A 17,415-nucleotide genomic window follows, 5' to 3' on the forward strand; every position below is an offset into this window, starting at 1 on the left:
TAGGTCCAAAGAAAAAAAAAACTCCCTGATATATTATTGACACTTCAACATTCCCACTACATTGGATTTTCTCTTTAATTTTTATATAAAGTAAAAGGGAACTATAAAACTTTAGGGTCGGTTTTGTGGTCAGTTTGCCTCCAACAATTCTCTACATGGGTCTGGAGCTGAACACATGTAAATGGGCCATATAACATCTCACAAAAGCTGACAGGTCCTATTTAAAGGGGTACTCCGTTGCTCAGTGTTTGGAACAAACTGTTCCGAACGCTGGAGCCGGTGCCGGGAGCTCGTGATGTCATAGCCCCGCCCCTCATGATGTTACACCCCGCCCCCTCAATGCAAGTCTATGCATTTAGGGGGTGGGGCGTGACATCATGAGGGGGCAGGGCTATGACATCACCAGCTCCCAGCGCCGGCTACAGCGTTCGAATAAGTTTGTTCCAAACAATGAGCACCGGAGTACCCCTTTAATTTGTACATCTTCAGATATGTGTTTTAACCCCTTGAGGACTCAAGTTTTTTCATTTTTGCACTTCCGTTTTTTCCTTCTTACCTTCTAAAAATCATATCGCTTTCAATTTTCCACCTACAGACCCATATGAGGGCTTGATTTATGCGCTACCAATTTTACTTTGTAATGACATCACTCATTTTACCACCAAATCTACGGCAAAACAAAAAAAAAAATATTTGTGGGACAAAAGTGTAAAAATGACAACTTTTCTTTATTCTGTAGGTCTATAAGATTAAAATAATACTTATCTTTTATAGGTTTGATTTTGTTTTGCTTCTTTTCAAAAAACTAAAAATTTTTGTATTATAATAAGTATGTTTAAAATTGTCATCTTCTGACCCCTATAACTTTTGTATTTTTCGGTATACGTGGATGTTTGAGGGCTCATTTTTTGTGCAATGATCTGTAGTTTTTGTCGGTACCATTTTATATTGATAGGACTTTTTCATCACTTTTTATAATTTTTTTAGGGTATGCAAAGTGACCAAAATTATAAAATGTTGGATTTTGGTATTTTTTTTACGTATATGCCATTGACAGCGGAGTTAAATTAACATTATATTTTTATAGTTTGGACATTTACGCATGCGGCCGACCCACATATATTTCATATACATTACATTTCATTTTTGCACTTTTGTTTTTTCCTCCTCCCCTTCTAAAAATCATAACGCTTAAACTTTTCCACCTACACACTCATATGAGGTCTTGTTTTTTACGCCACCAATTTTACTTTGTAATGACATAAATCATTTCACCACAAAATCTATGAAAAAATTATTTGTGGGGAATAATTGAAAACAAAAATGCCATTTTGTAAATTTGGGGGATTTCATTTCCACACAGTGCACTTTTCGTACAGTGAAACCTTATATTTATTCTGGAGGTCCATACAATTAAAATGATACCCAACTTATATAGGTTTGATTTTGTTTTACTTCTTTTAAAAAATTATAACTTTTTGTTATATTAGCATGTAACAATGTAGCATGTTTAAAATTGGCCGACCCACTTTATTTTATTTTTTTACTTTTAGGTATACAGGGTGAGGGCTAATTTTTTGTGCTGTGATCTGCATTTTTTTTTTTTTTGCACCATTTTTTGTTTTGATGGGACTTTTTGATCACTTTTTATACATTTTTAAGGTATACAAAGTGACCAAAAATATACAATTCTGAACCTTGGTATTTTTCTTTTATGTATACAACATAGACCGTGCAGTTAAAGTAACATTACATTTTTATAGTTCTGACATTTACGCACATGGCGATACCACTTATGTTTATTTTTGTTTACATATTTTTTTTAAATGGGAAAAGGAGGTGATTCAAACTTTTATTAGGAAAGGGGTTACATCCCTTTTATTAACTTTATTTTTTTTTACTTTATTTTACACAATAAGGGACTATTACATGCAATCTTAAGATTGCATACACTGTTCAATGCTATGCCATAACATAGCATTGATCAGTTTTATCGGTTCTCTGCTGCTCCAGCCTGCCATGGCTGGCTGGAGCATCAGATCTTCGATCGGATGGCAAGAAAGCAGGTAAGGGCCCTCCCACCATCTTCTCAGCTGATCGGGACACAGCAGTTTCACTTTGGTGGTCTCGATCAGCAATGCTGAGCAGCCAGGACGTGCTTTTTCACATTTTAGATGCAGCGATCAACTTTGATTGCTGCGTCTAAGGGGTTAATGCCGGGCATCACCGTGATCCAGAATTAGCTATGGGTCCTGGTGGCTATCTGCCCCGCTATAACCCACGCTCAACTCCTTAGTGGCTTATTTTAAAAAGGTTCAAATTTTTTTTCCTTTATTTATATTTAACCAACTAATATATTCCTATTGATTAATGTGACCGTTGAAGCTATATCTATAAAGAATATTACATCAAATAGTTCTTTCTAATTTTAGTATGTTTGCTGATTAAACTCTCAGAAATTAATGAAAGCTGTAGACATCATGTGATGTAATGGTAAAGGTAAGACCAGGGGGATCTAAAATGGAGACACTGAGTCTAGCTGGTCATGTTTGAGCCATAACGTAAATCATACGCATCCCAACTGCATGTGACACATCTTGATCTGATCTGAGATTTGATCATTGGTTCATCAATGGATTATGTGCTAGCATTCTGCATAGTTATGAGTCTATGTCATTCCTTTCCTGTTTGACCATCATATGTTAATATTTCTGTCTACTTTTCATCTTTGTCTATTTATAACATTGATCTCTCTTCCTGCTCTGGTAATCCCATCTCTGTTCAGACAACATATTCTTCCTCTTTTCCTTTAACTCTCACTTTCCCCAGTCCCTGATGTTTTCCCATCTTTGGATTTCATCAGTTTATTCACTGCACTCCCTGCAAATGGGAATTATTCCTATTATGAACTAGTGACCACATTTCCTGTCCCTAAGTCCCAGTATACATGTGTTCAACACTCTCTGAACTCAGCACTGGCATAAGAGAACTTTCCCATCTCCTACTCCACCCTCATGTTAGATTTACTTGGACTGAAGACTGGATGGGACATTTTCCAGAATATTATACCACCAAACCCCATGCCAGGAAAAATTACAGGTGGGGGAGGTGCAAGACCCCTTAGATAATGCACCCTCCCTAATAAAACTTAACTTTTATTATTGTGCTTAAAATGTAACTAATGAAGAAATGAAGAACCAATGAGTTAAAACCCAGCAGAATCCCCACTATATATTTATGCACAAACTCTCATTTGAGAGTATGTCTATGCCTTGTGCCTGCAGTACTACAGGGGTTTGTGGGTGATTACAATGCTGATGTTAAAACTTAAATCCAAAGGCCCCCACGCAGAAGGGGGCAGGTTGAGAAAACATTGTAAGAGGGATCCAAAATCGACAGAAGACCCACTTCAAACCCCCAAGGGGACGAGCAACAAGGAGAGGACATTAGTGGTAAATATCAGTTCTATTACTCTTACTGATGTGGAAATAGAGCGTTAGAAAAGGGACTTACATATTGCCCTACTACTAATATAGATTGGTTCACTCTTCACATTGATCTAGAGACTTTTTTTTCGTAGAGTATGTTTAAAAAAATATTTTTGCACAGAATGTTGGAGATTCTAATGATACCTCTGCTGTGGTTAAACAGGTGGACCTCACATTAAAAGAGATGGGTCTGTTTAATTAGAGCAATTTTCAGCCTCCCAGGGACCATAACGGTATTGAAGCCTTTATTTAAAATGTCTCTGCTCCGGTTGATAAATTGAGATTGACACATGGGCAAGACGAAAGGTGGCACAATGCACCTAGGGCAGAACTTCAGGCAATTAAGGGTTTATAGCAAAACAAGGCCATTACTAATAAGCCGGAGGATAAGGGAGGTGCCATTGTTATAATGGACACCCACCTTTATCCAGCCGAGACTAATAGATAATTGGGGGATGGCTCGGTGTATACAAAAGTGGATTTAGATCCCCTGAGTAAGATTCAGAACATGGTTAAAAACATCTTGGCCCAAGCTAGGGAAAATGGCATCATTGTTGAGTAACTACATAAGTTCCTCATCAAGGAACATCCACGCACGCCAGTGTTCTATACACTGCAGAAGAATCATAAGAATCTGCGGAACCCTCCCGGCAGACCTATTGTCTATTTTATTTTCTCCTATAGCAGTGTATTTAGATAAGATATTGTGTAATTTTGCCACGCAATCAGTTTCCCACGTACAAGACACAACGGATTTCTTCCATAAAATAATGTCCCCGAACTACCCTAGTCACACCATACTTATGTCGCTTGATGTTGTAAACTTGTATACCTCGATCGATCATGATCGAGGTATTCAGGCAGTAGCCAAATGTTTAAGGGACTCAGACATGACGGAAGGCGCCCGTTCCCTTGTTCTGGACTTATTGGAGGTCATCCTCAGACAGAATTTTTTCCTGTTTGGGGATGACCTCTACGTCCAGAACAGGGGAACGGCCATGGGCTCTAATATAGCTCCAAGCTACGCACATCTACATGACTGACGTGGAAGCTACATACTTACATACCTTAGATAATGCACCCTCCCTAATAAAACTTAACTTTTATTATTGTGCTTAAAATGTAACATGGCTGCATTATATCGATGACACATTTGTGGTCTGGACAGGCACGGAGATGGAATTGAAGTATTTCCTTGAGGAGCTCACTCATAATTCTTTACAATTCTTAGATACCACAGTTTTCCTCTGTGATGGCAAGTTGACAACCGACTTGTTCACGAAGGAAACTGATAGAAAAAATCTACTAGTCTATGACAGTTTTCATCCTAGGTCAATGATCCAATTCCTGCTCTGGAGCCAAATGTTGAGGGTGAAGCGGATTGTTTCACCCTCTGAGAATTTGGAGGGTCGGTTGGATGAAATGTGTAAAAAAGAGTGTATCCACAGAGTTTACTGAAGCAGCATAGGTCTAACTTGGAGACAAAACGCAGAACCGAGTTACTACAGATCACCAACAAGTACAGGAGTGAGAGAATCCCTTTTGTTTCCACCTATACTATACTATAGTAGCAAAATTGAAAAAATAATAAAACAGAATTGGAGTATAGTACAACGTACCACTAATCTAACAGCCACTCCTGTTATGGCCTATCATAGATGCCAGAATTACAAGGACCTTCTGGCGAAATCAGATATAGGGAGTCAGAGGTCAACGGGTAAAGAGAGAGGCATGTGGCTGGGCTCCAGAAAGGGGCATTTTTAAGGGCGACTGCTTTCGCATCCTCAAACAGGGCAAACCTTTAAGATCCAGGAAAGATACACATGTAGGTCGTCGTTTGTCATCTACTTATTACAATGCCCTTGTGGGCTATATTATGTGGGAGAAACCACTAATGAATGTCGCATCTGTCTGAACGGACATAAATCGACCAGTAGAACAAGGAAGGTTGAGCATCCCATTCCCAAGCATTTCTTGGAAATATGCCACAACATCAGCCAACTACGCTTTAGAATTATCGATCATGTACCTGGAAAAGGTGGGGCTTCTGCGGGCTAATGGACACTGACGTCAGCGCCGCTCGCGCCGCTCATGAATATTCATCCCTCCCTCTGGTTAGGAACGGAGAAGAGAGGGAGAACAAGAGGGATGAATATTCATGAGCGGCGCTGACGTCAGTGTCCGTTAGCCCGCAGAAGCCCCGCCTTTGCCAGTTACAGCAGGATATACACAGAGATTAAAACTACAATTGCAGGCGAACGGCGGCGCGGATCAGACCAAGGTAGGGCTCGTTTTAATCAGCGTCTCCTGCACTATCCACCAATACCTGTGCGGGAGCAAATATGTGACAGTTTTACTTTAATCCTTATATGTAACTCTATTCGTGTTTGCTACAATTTTTCTCTTTTCTTTTCTCCCTTTTCTCTGCAGCCTTTTTTCATCTGTTTACCTCCTTTCCCTCCTTTCCTTTTCCCTCTTCCCTCTTCCCCCTCACTTCCCCCCTTTTTCTTTCCTTCCTCCCCCTTTTTCCCTTCTACTTTCTTTCCCACTTGGGTTCTAGCTTTCCCTTCCATTTTTTCCACTCTCTTCCCCTTCTTTTCTTTTTCCCCACCTTCCCTCCCCCTTTCTATTTTTCCCTGTTCTGTTTCTTCTTTTTCCTTTTATTCCATAGCTTGTCCCCTTTTCTTCTTCTTCTTTTTCTTTTCCCGTCTTTTTTTTTCTCTTCAATTGGCTCATGTTCAGAATATGTAGAGATGTGGTTATGAAAATAATAATGACGTGAGGTGTTAATTTTAATTGTATGTTTTTTAACTTTTTTAGCGAATTTTCATTATATGTACTGTTCCTGACCAATTGAATGAACACACTACGGGGGATTCCACAGATGAGCAACACAAGCATGGATAGACTTACTGATCATCTTCCTAGTGTATGACAACATCATCCTCTTTTTAAGATCCGGACCTTGACAGATTCAGTACGGGCAGGGGCGTACCTAGAGCATTTGGCACCCGGGGCGGACCCTTTGTTTGGCACCCCCCCCCACACACACACACACACACGCACCCCCCCTTAATTACACCCCCTCCCTCCAGGAGCTGACTGACAAAACTCGGGGCCCCCGGACCAAAAAAAAAGCAAGGGCCCCTGCAGCTCGTTAATCTTCTGCCACACTCCTATTCCACCCAAATCCCACACACAATAAACTAAAATTTATATATGTAAGAAACACTTTAACGTAGGTAAATTTCTATAACCAATAATACTGGTATATAAAGAGTAAATATATACCACCACACAATAACTGGATAATACCGCCATACTGTATAAAACCACTATATACAGACCAGTATACTATACAGGATCTGTATACAATATAAGTGATTATATACAGGACCATATGGCGGTAGATATCAGCTGTACACAGGATGTGTATACCATATAAGTGATTATATACAGGACCATATGGCGGTAGATATCAGCTGTACACAGGATCTGTATACCATATAAGCGATTACAGTTACATTTTGGGACTCACAATTACGTATTTTCTGATGCAAGATTTTCTGTTGCAAAACTACAACTCCCAGCATGCCCAAACAGCCGGCGCTGAAACTCTCTGTACGCCAGTGGTCTCCACCCTGCGGACCTCCAGTTGTTGCAAAACTACAACTCCCAGCATGCCCGGACAGCCAACGGCTGTCCGGGCATACTGGGAGTTGTAGTTTTGCAACAGCTGGAGGTCCGCAGGTTTGAGAACACTGCTGTACGCTGTATACCTATGCCCGGGCTGCAAAAGATACAGAAAATAAACTTTTAACTCACCCACGTCGCTGGGGACGGGAACGCCGGACAGCCGCCAGCCTATCACCGGCCAGAGCGATGCCCCGCACCTGCCAGTGATAGGCTGAGCCCACTGTCATATATGAAGCCGTATACAGCGTACAGTAGTGGTCTCCAATCTGCGGACCTCCAGCTGTTGCAAAACTACAACTCCCAGCATGTCCGGGCATGCTGGGAGTTGTAGTTTTGCAACAACTGGAGGTGGCACTTGGCACCCGGGGCGGACCCTTTGTTTGGCACCCCCCCCCCCCACACACACACACACGCACCCCCCCTTAATTACACCCCCTCCCTCCAGGAGCTGACTGACAAAACTCGGGGCCCCCGGACCAAAAAATAAGCAAGGGCCCCTGCAGCTCGTTAATCTTCTGCCACACTTCTATTCCACCCAAATCCCACACACAATAAACTAAAATTTATATATGTAAGAAACACTTTAACGTAGGTAAATTTCTATAACCAATAATACTGGTATATAAGGAGTAAATATATACCACCCCACAATAACTGGATAATACCGCCATACTGTATAAAACCACTATATACAGACCAGTATGCTATACAGGATCTGTATACAATATAAGTGATTATATACAGGACCATATGGCGGTAGATATCAGCTGTACAAAGGATGTGTATATCATATAAGTGATTATATACAGGACCATATGGCGGTAGATATCAGCTGTACACAGGATCTGTATACCATATAAGCGATTACAGTTACATTTTGGGACTCACAATTACGTATTTTCTGATCAGCGGCGTCCTCTTTCCTTTTCTTCTCCGTCCGGATAAGACCGCCATGTGGATCTCTTAACATCTGCAGGAAAAACATGTCAGACTCTGCATATTTTCAGTGCCCTCCTCTACACAATCTTCCCATCTATAGGCCCACAAACTGTAATAATGCCCTCCTTGGTGTCCTGCACAGTAAAAGGGCAGGTAGGTAGGTAGCCAGGTAACCCCCTCAGAGTTACACCCCCCCCTCTAAACCCCCCACCCCCTCTTCCCCATAGGTATATGTAGAGCTACACCCCCCCTCTTTCCCATAGGTATATGCAGAGCTACACCCCCCCCCCCCCCTCTTTCCCATAGGTATATCTAGGGCTGGGCGGTATACCGGTTCATACCGAATACCACATTTTTTGGGCTGCACAATATGGATTTTCCCCCATACTGCAATACCGGTTGGGCCCCTCCCCCCCCGGGAATGTATTATCAGCCTAGCACAGCGCTGTCCCCACATCGGGGATCTAATCCTATGTTATCCGCCAGCACTGTTCTGCTCCCCCCAATTAATGATCAGCCCAGCTTGGTACTACTCACATATGTCAAGCACTGCCCTCCTCTTTGTGGGGGGCCGCCGGGCGCTGGAACTCTATACTGTACGCCAGTGGTCTCCAACCTGCAGACCTCCAGATGTTGCAAAACTACAACTCCCAGCATGCCCGAACAGCCGGCGCTGGAACTCTCTGTACGCCAGTGGTCTCCACCCTGCGGACCTCCAGTTGTTGCAAAACTACAACTCCCAGCATGCCCGGACAGCCAACGGCTGTCCGGGCATACTGGGAGTTGTAGTTTTGCAACAGCTGGAGGTCCGCAGGTTTGAGAACACTGCTGTACGCTGTATACCTATGCCCGGGCTGCAAAAGATACAGAAAATAAACTTTTAACTCACCCACGTCGCTGGGGACGGGAACGCCGGACAGCCGCCAGCCTATCACCGGCCAGAGCGATGCCCCGCACCTGCCAGTGATAGGCTGAGCCCACTGTCATATATGAAGCCGTATACAGCGTACAGTAGTGGTCTCCAATCTGCGGACCTCCAGCTGTTGCAAAACTACAACTCCCAGCATGTCCGGGCATGCTGGGAGTTGTAGTTTTGCAACAACTGGAGGTCCGCAGGTTGGAGACCACTGGCGTACAGTGAGTTCCATCGCCGGCGGGCCCCCAACAAAGAGGAGGAGGGCAGTGCTTGACACATGTGAGTAGTACCCTGCTGGGCTGATCATTAATTGGGGGGAGCAGAACAGTGCTGGCGGGTAACATGATTTTGGGGGGGGGGGGGTGGAGAAGCCGAACACCGCGCGCGGGTCACATGATAGGGGCGGGGGGGGGGGGGGGGGGGGTGGGTGCTGAACAGCGCTGGCGGGTCAATTGATTTTGGGGGGGGGGGGGAATATCGTTATATACCGTGGAACCACCGTAAGTTAACAAAATTCCATGATACACATATATGGTCATATGGTCATACCGCCCAGCCCTAGGTATATGCAGAGCAACCCCCCCTCTCCCCCCCTTCCCTAGAGGTATATGCAGAGCACCCCCTCCCCCTCCCCCCCCTTCCCTATATGTAAATGCAGAGCACCCCCCCCCCCTTTCCCCCATCTTCCCTATAGGTAAATGCATAGCACCCCCCCTCTCTCCCCCTTCCCTATAGGTAAATGCAGAGCACCCCCCTCTCCCCCCTTCCCTATAGGTAAATGCAGAGCACCCCCCCTCTCCCCCCTTCCCTATAGGTAAATGCAGAGCACCCCCCCCTCTCCCCCCTTCCCTATAGGTAAATGCAGAGCACCCCCCCCCTTCCCTATAGGTAAATGCAGAGCACCCCCCCCTTCCCTATAGGTAAATGCTGAGCAACCCCCCTTCCCCATAGGTAAATGTACAGCAAAAAAAATAAATAAAAAAGGATGCTCACCTGATATCCCACGCAGCGATCTCCTCATCTGCAGGGCCCGCATCTTCTCCCCTCTACAGTACAGGCGCTGATGAGTGACGTCACCAAAGCCTGTACTGCGTGCTGCGTGGGGGCGGAGGTCACGTCTCCTCTGTGTAGCTGCAGATGCGGCTCACACAGAGGGGACGCCTTCTCCTCTATGTGCGTGTATCGCGCATACAGGAGAAGGCACCGCTGTCTGCTGGGGATCTGGGACAAGTGTCCCGGACCTCAGCAGCGGCGGCGGGTCAGTCCGCCCCTGGCACCCCCCTTGAGAGTGGCACCCGAGGCGGGCAGCACCCCCCGCCCCCCCTTGGTACACCACTGAGTACGGGATCCACGTATCTGTTTCAGGACAGCTGCGCTGTGTGCGGCATTCATGCGCACGCGCAGGGGAAGTTCTTGCCCTAGATGGCCACACGATCAGGCTGCACTGCGCGCTCTTCACGCATGAGCAGGTGAGTCACTCACAGACGATCAGCTGTTTGGATGCACGCGATCGCTTATGGGACTGCCGCGCAGCCGCACATGCAGTGTTTACAAACACTAGGACAGAGCGTGGACCCACTGCGATCTCTGCATCCACGGTGAGCTTTCATACATTAGACACCAGCATCACTGATATGGAGTCCCCCTTACTGTAATACCCCAATTGGACAGATCCTGTCACTCTGTATTTAGGAGAGAGATTGTATATTTATTTGTTTGACAGTTGCCAGATCACATGGTACGTCCTCACCTGGAATATGCTGTTCAGTTTTGGGCACCTGTCCATAAAAGGGACACTGCGGAGTTGGAAAGGGTGCAGAGACGCGCAACTAAACTAATATGGGGCATGGAACATCTTAGCTATGAGGAGTGATTAAAGGAGTTACAATTGTTTAGTCTTGAGAAGAGACGTTTAAGGGGGGATATGATAAACGTATATAAGTATATTAATGGCCCATACAAAAAATATGGAGAAAAACTGTTCCAGGTTAAACCCCCCCAAAGGACGAGGGGGCACTGCCTCCGTCTGGAGAAGAAAAAGTTTAGTCTCAAGGGGCGACACGCCTTCTTTACCGTGAGGACTGTGAATTTATGGAACGGTCTACCTCAGGAACTGGTCACAGCAGGAACAATTAACAGCTTTAAAACAGGATTAGATACATTCCTGGAACAAAATAAGATTAATGCTTATGAAGAAATATAAAATCTCATCCCTTCCCCAATATCGCGCCACACCCCTACCCCTTAATTCCCTGGTTGAACTTGATGGACATATGTCTTTTTTCGACCGTACTAACTATGTAACATGGTCACAGCTCCAGCCTATGAAATGTAGAGGCATGGCTTAATGATGATTACTGCATTGTTTACACTTGTGTTTACAATGCAGGCGAGCTCAGGGAGGACAGAAACCTCCCGTGGAGCAGAAGGGCAAAAGCTTGGCTCGAGGAATGACTTTCAATAGATCAGAGCAGAGATCTTACCTATTTAAGATTGATGTTTGTATCTTTGTATCATGCTTGAAAAAGGCTATTTAGCAAACCTTTTTGCACTTTATGCTCTGATGCAATAAAAGACCTTTTAGCCTGCATTCTATTGGACCTCGGGACTGGTGCTGTTTCCTTGAGGGGAGAGTTGTATTTAGATCCAGTATGGAAAACTGGGGGATACTATGCACCGCACTAGAGGTCATCCTGTGCTGAACCTCCTACAGCTCTTATATACATACACACATATATATCCTTCAACTTACAATGTCTTCAACATACAATAGTTTCAACATATAATGGTCTTTTTGGACCATTGTATCCTAAAACCCGACTCAACATACAATGTACAGACAGTCCAGATCTGCAAAACATGTCAATGGCTGGAAGAACTGACCAATCAGAATGGGCATTCACTCCTGTATTCCTGAAGTGCATGCACTGATTCGCTGTCTGGTAGCGCCCCCTACAGTACAGGGAGGTAATACATGTTCTGTACTACTCTTTACCTGTGCCAGAGATGGCTGCTCCAGGTGAGGGAGGCTCCATGTTACTTTTTTTGGGACACTGTGTGTACTGTACAGGACCCTAAGAAGCTCCTGTCCTCTACATAGAGAGTGATTTACAGCTCCCAGCAGCTCTTTCCTACTTAAATATGTAAGGATTTGCTTTATCTGTATTAGTTATCTACTTATTTTTCTTTAATCCTCCCTTTTTCCTATTTTTGGATGACATTTTGGGGGCTTCAGGACCAATTACCAGTTTTCCATAGAGTTATGGTCTCAACAAACAATGGTTTCAACATACAATGGTCATCGTGGAACCAATTAATATTGTAACTTGAGGGACCACTGCATATATATGAAGCAGATAATCCTGATGAAGCAGATAATCTGTGAAACGCGTTGCATGATGGGTGATTAAAGTGGATTTTTCCCTCTGAGTGTGTCCAGTGCGTCTTGATGTCCGCCACCTCCTTGGAGGCTCCTTGTTTCTTTGTGCATCTGTTCGAAGGTGGACCGGCTGCCGGCATTCTTACATACAAGCCCTTTTCCATTGTTACACTTGGCGAGTGTAACATTCTGGGTGAGCATTGTAATTACCTCTGTTCACCCTTGTTTTTAGTGGTAATGCGCTAGGTAGCGCCCTCTCTATTCCCTTGATGTCCTATGCATAGCACTGAACAGTATTAGCAATTGAATGATTGCTATAAATAGTCCTCTATGGGGACTATTAAAGTGTAAAAATAAAAGTAGAAAAAGTTTTTTTTTTAAAGTTCAAAAAAATTTGAAAAACTCCTCCCCTAATAAAAATTTAAATTGTCCCATTTTCCCCATTTCACCCCCAAAAAGTGTAAAAAAATAAATAAATTTATAAATTAACTTAGTCCACAGCAGCCTGGTGCCTACACTTCTCCTCTGCTGTCCTGCTGCTCCGTTCCTGGAGGCAGCAATGTCAATTAATAGCCGCAGCCACTTCTAGCGTCCCTGTTTTTGAAGTAGTGACCAGTGGCTGTGGTCGTCAATACAAATTTTTTTCAAGCCCCTCCCCCCCAGGAGAACTGCTAAGTACCCCTGGGGATACATGTACCCAAGTTGAGAACTGCTCATCTAAATCATATGGGGGCCCAGTGGTCTGTACCCCATGAACAGAGATTTATAGCTAGTGGGAATACTCCTTTAAGGAAAACTGTTCCAAAAGAGAGACATTTCAGGAACATTGCTCATGCTGGTCACAGGGCAGCATGCCATAGAAAAAAGAAACGCCAACAGATTTTTGGATTCTAAATGTGTGAACAGGGCCTTATTTAGTACACAGTGCTTTGTTCTTGGATACATATATACACTATTCATAACTACTTCATGTTTCAGAACGTTATGATTTATTGCTTAAACTAGCCATAAAGGGAAGAATTCCTAGCAACACGCCCTCTAGAAACACAGTCTGCGGTGCACATCTGGTGCTATGGAGCTCGGATTCCCACACTGTATCAAACATCTGGAAAGAATATTTTAGTAATGTGGCCGCTAGCAGTCCCCTGCACTCCCCATTGATTTACTTGTGTGTCTGTCTCTCCTCCCCACATTACGCCCACATACTCAGTCGGTGATTCAGGGGTAAGTTAAGTGACATCATGGTCTCATGTATTATAAAGAGTTGCAGTGTGGGACCAGGAATAGCAGACGTAAGGTTCTTAGGCAAAGAGAACATTTGTGCAAAGTGAGCTGTAAAGAGGGGAAAATATCTATACAGAGGAATATATTCATGTTCTAGAAGCTTCACAGAAGAGTTAGACAGAGGAAAGCCACAAAGGATATTAGGAAATTCTGCAACATACTATTTCTAAAGATAGCAAGGTAAGCTAAAACTTTATGGGTTAATTGAAAAATAATTTTCAATAGGGGTTTGCTTTATTTAAAAAAAATTTTTCCTCTGAATGAACATTTGTTTTCTGAGGTCCCAAACAATAAAACCATAGCTTGAGAGATACAACACATTACGTGTATGAGAGGACCACGTGATACAAGAATTGTCGATGAGAAAGAAAAAGCTTGAGAAGGAACACATATTTTTATAAAGTTTTAAAAAGGTTAAAACATTATAGTAGTCAATGAATTTCCCAGTCAAGCATGCTAATAGTGAATGTTCAACACTTGGTCATAACTATAGCTGTAGCAGCCACAAGCAGCTGTGTTTCATGGGCTGAGGGGGGTCCTGTCAAATGTGTTTTTTTTTTATTTAGGGGAAAAAATGATTGTGTAGTTTTGATTTCTTGGGCTAATATGTGGGCTTTCCTAGGGCTGGGCGGTATACCGGTTCATACCGCATACCGAAATTGTTTTGTGCTGCACGATATGAATTTTAACCTATACCGCAATACCGGTTTGCCCCCTCCCCCTCGGGAATGAATGAATTATCAGCCCAGCGCTGCGCTGTTCCCATCGGGGAACTAATCATTTGTGACCCGCGAGCGCTGTTCTGCCCCCCCCCTCCCCAATTAATTATCAGCCCAGCGGTACTACTCACATATGTCACCCGCAAGCGCTGCCCTCCTGGTCCTCCTGTTTGTTGCGGCCGCCGGCGCTGACACTCTATACCAGTGGTCTTCAACCTCCAGATGTTGCAAAACTACAACTCCCAGCATGCCCGGACAGCCAACGGCTGTCCGGGCATGCTGGGAGTTGTAGTTTTGCAACATCTGGAGGTCCGCAGATTGCAAACCACTGCTCTATACTGTATCCCAATGCACGGGCTGCAATAGGTAAAAAAAATAAACTTTAACTCACCTTCCCCGTCGATCCGGACTTGCTTCCCAAGGAATGGAACGTCGGCAGCTGGCAGCCTATCACCGGCCGCAGTGATGCTCCGCCTCGGCCTGTGATGGACTGAGCCCACTGTCATGTAAGAAGCCGGCTTCTTACATGACAGTGGGCTCAGCCTATCACCGGGTGAGGCGGTACATCGCTGCGGCCGGTGATAGGCTGACGGCTGCCGACATTCCCGTCCCCAGCGTAAGGCCGATGTCGGAACATGCGTTAGTTTACCTTTTGCAGCCCAGGCATAGGGATACCGCTCAGTATAGAGTGCCAGCGCCGGCGGCCACAATAGACAGGAGGACGAGGAGAGCAGCGCTTGCAGGTGACGTGAGTAGTACCCCGATGGGGACAGTGCAGCGCTGGGCTAATAATTAATTTTGGGGGAGGGGGAGGGAATGCCATTATATACCGTGGAACCGCCATAAGTTACAAAAATACCGCGATACACATATTTGGCCATACCGCCCAGCCCTAGGCTTTCCTTTGGGCTTATCTGATATATATTCCACAAAAGAAAGTAATGACAATGAGGATGCACTGGGTGTAGCACATCCTCATTATAAGCCTTGCCAGTGGCAATAAAGCAGTAAGATTGAAGTAGAGCTTCGGGTGCCGTGTCATTATTTTCTTTTGTGGAATATCTGCGCATGCTGCACTTCAGACACAGGCACCGAGTGATCTACAGAGCGCACAGACCTGCAGGGTTGAATCCTCAGCCGGGACTGGAGTGGTGCTGACAGCTGTATCTCAGGATTTTGCTTATCTGATATATAACACAACTTTTTGTCCTTTTGTTCATGCTCAAGTAAAAGCAGTAAATCTCAATTAAATGCTATACGCATTGGTGCAGTTGAGTTTAGTTGTTATGGGGTTCTATGAATTTTAGGTATGGCCTTGGTTTAACACTAGCCAATAAGACCACGGGATTTGAGCCATAACCTACAGTAGAAGTTCAGTAATAAATTATTCTGTATATTTTATACATAGACTGAATCTTTATTTGTTTTATTTTGTATTTTTGGAGGAACAATGTTATAATTAGCATTCCTTTTTTTTCTCCTTATTCTATCATTCTTTCTCCAGTCTTTGTTCTTGCTTACATTTCCAAACTGTGCAGCCATCATGTGTCTACATATATCTCTCCTGTTGTTTCCACTTTTCCTTCTGTTCCAACTTTGTGTGATCACTACAGGTTTTCCCCTTGAAAATGACATGCCATCCCCGATGGACAGCAATGACACTCTACCGTGGAGTAGGGAGATCAGCTTTCCGACTACTGTTTTACCACATGGGAGGAACAATGAAGCTTCTGACCCACAAGCTCCTGACGTAACACGGAGTCTGAAAACAACACAGGAACACATTCTATACCTAACGGAACATGTTGACTATGATGACTATGAAAATGAAGATGATGGGGATGAGGTTTTCACTGACATTCCACATTTTTCAAATGAAGCTTGTCCATATGATCGCTGCAAACACCTCCAGCTACCTTGTGATGAGATACAGAAGAGGTTAGGGGGGAGATGCCTTTGTCCTGGGATTAGTGGAAGCTCAATTATTCCCGATTCCCCTCGTTTAAAACAAGTAACTCCCGGACAGACTCAGATTGAAGTGAACTGGTGCGCCCCTCTTTCTACCGTGCAGTCATATAGAGTGTTGTATGGTACACCTGAAGGACCACTGGAGATGGGACCCTCGCTCAATCAGTCTTATCGCTTCTTTTCAATAACAAATCTCCTCTCAGGAACTGCCTATAGGGTATGTGTGGTAGCCATTAATGAAGCAGGACAAAGCCAGGTACAGCCTGGAGATGGACAAAATGAAGGATTCAACCAAGAAGATATTGTAGGACCATGTAGCACATTTCATACTTTACAGGGATCCTATGTGTATTTGGCAATAGGGTTTGGTCTGGCAATACTTGCTGGTGTATTGGGAGTTTCTATCCTTATTTATTGGTTTTCGAGTAGAAAGAAGGTTAGAAGTATTAAAAGGGCAAGAGGAGATGATATTGGGGTAACCAACATGTCGTTTAAGGCTGAAAGCACTGAAAACCTGTAAAGAAAGGGAGTTTTTTGCTCTAGAGGTTATATGTGTATTTTATGCATATATTTATTTATCTATTTATTGTATTTATACAAAATAAATTAATTTTTTTATAGAAACCCGTGACATGTATGATCTTGTTTCACTAAAGTGTATTTTCACGTATTTCATTCCTATACAGTACTTTGGAGCAATGTCATTCAAAACACATTATTAAATAATAAATATTTAATACTGTATTTTTAGAAAATGACGGCAGGATCAGACTGCATAAAGTGTATTTGTTGTATGTTACCATGGAGACACATACCGTATTTTTCGTCCTATAGGACGCACCGGCGTATAAGACGCACCCAATTTTTAGGGGCAAAATCTAAAAAAATAAAGATTTTGAACCCAATAGTGGTCTTCAACCTGCGGACCTCCAGATGTTGCAAAACTACAACTCCCAGCATGCCCGGACAGCCGTTGGCTGTCCGGGCATGCTGGGAGTTGTAGTTTTGCAACATCTGGAGGTCCGC

The 17,415-nt window shown here is 43.9% G+C and overlaps 1 protein-coding gene across 3 annotated transcripts in view; it reads left to right on the forward strand.

The window, feature by feature from the left end:
• LOC130277750 (LRRN4 C-terminal-like protein) overlaps nt 1-16,952 on the forward strand; it is a 59,821-nt gene extending 42,869 nt beyond the window's left edge. The window contains exons 1-2 of one of the 3 annotated variants that reach the window (XM_056528489.1): nt 10,614-10,637; nt 15,926-16,952. In XM_056528489.1, the coding sequence (XP_056384464.1) occupies nt 15,965-16,909 (945 nt within the window). In that variant the 5' untranslated portion in view covers nt 10,614-10,637; nt 15,926-15,964 and the 3' untranslated portion in view covers nt 16,910-16,952. Of the gene's footprint in view, nt 1-10,613; nt 10,638-13,718; nt 13,883-15,925 lie in introns of those variants that run through there. The other 2 variants (XM_056528488.1, XM_056528490.1) reach the window with 2 other exon arrangements.
• The last annotated feature ends 463 nt before the right edge of the window (nt 16,953-17,415 follow it).

The sequence above is a fragment of the Hyla sarda genome, chromosome 6 (genome assembly GCF_029499605.1).
Source record: "Hyla sarda isolate aHylSar1 chromosome 6, aHylSar1.hap1, whole genome shotgun sequence".
NCBI lineage: Eukaryota > Metazoa > Chordata > Amphibia > Anura > Hylidae > Hyla > Hyla sarda.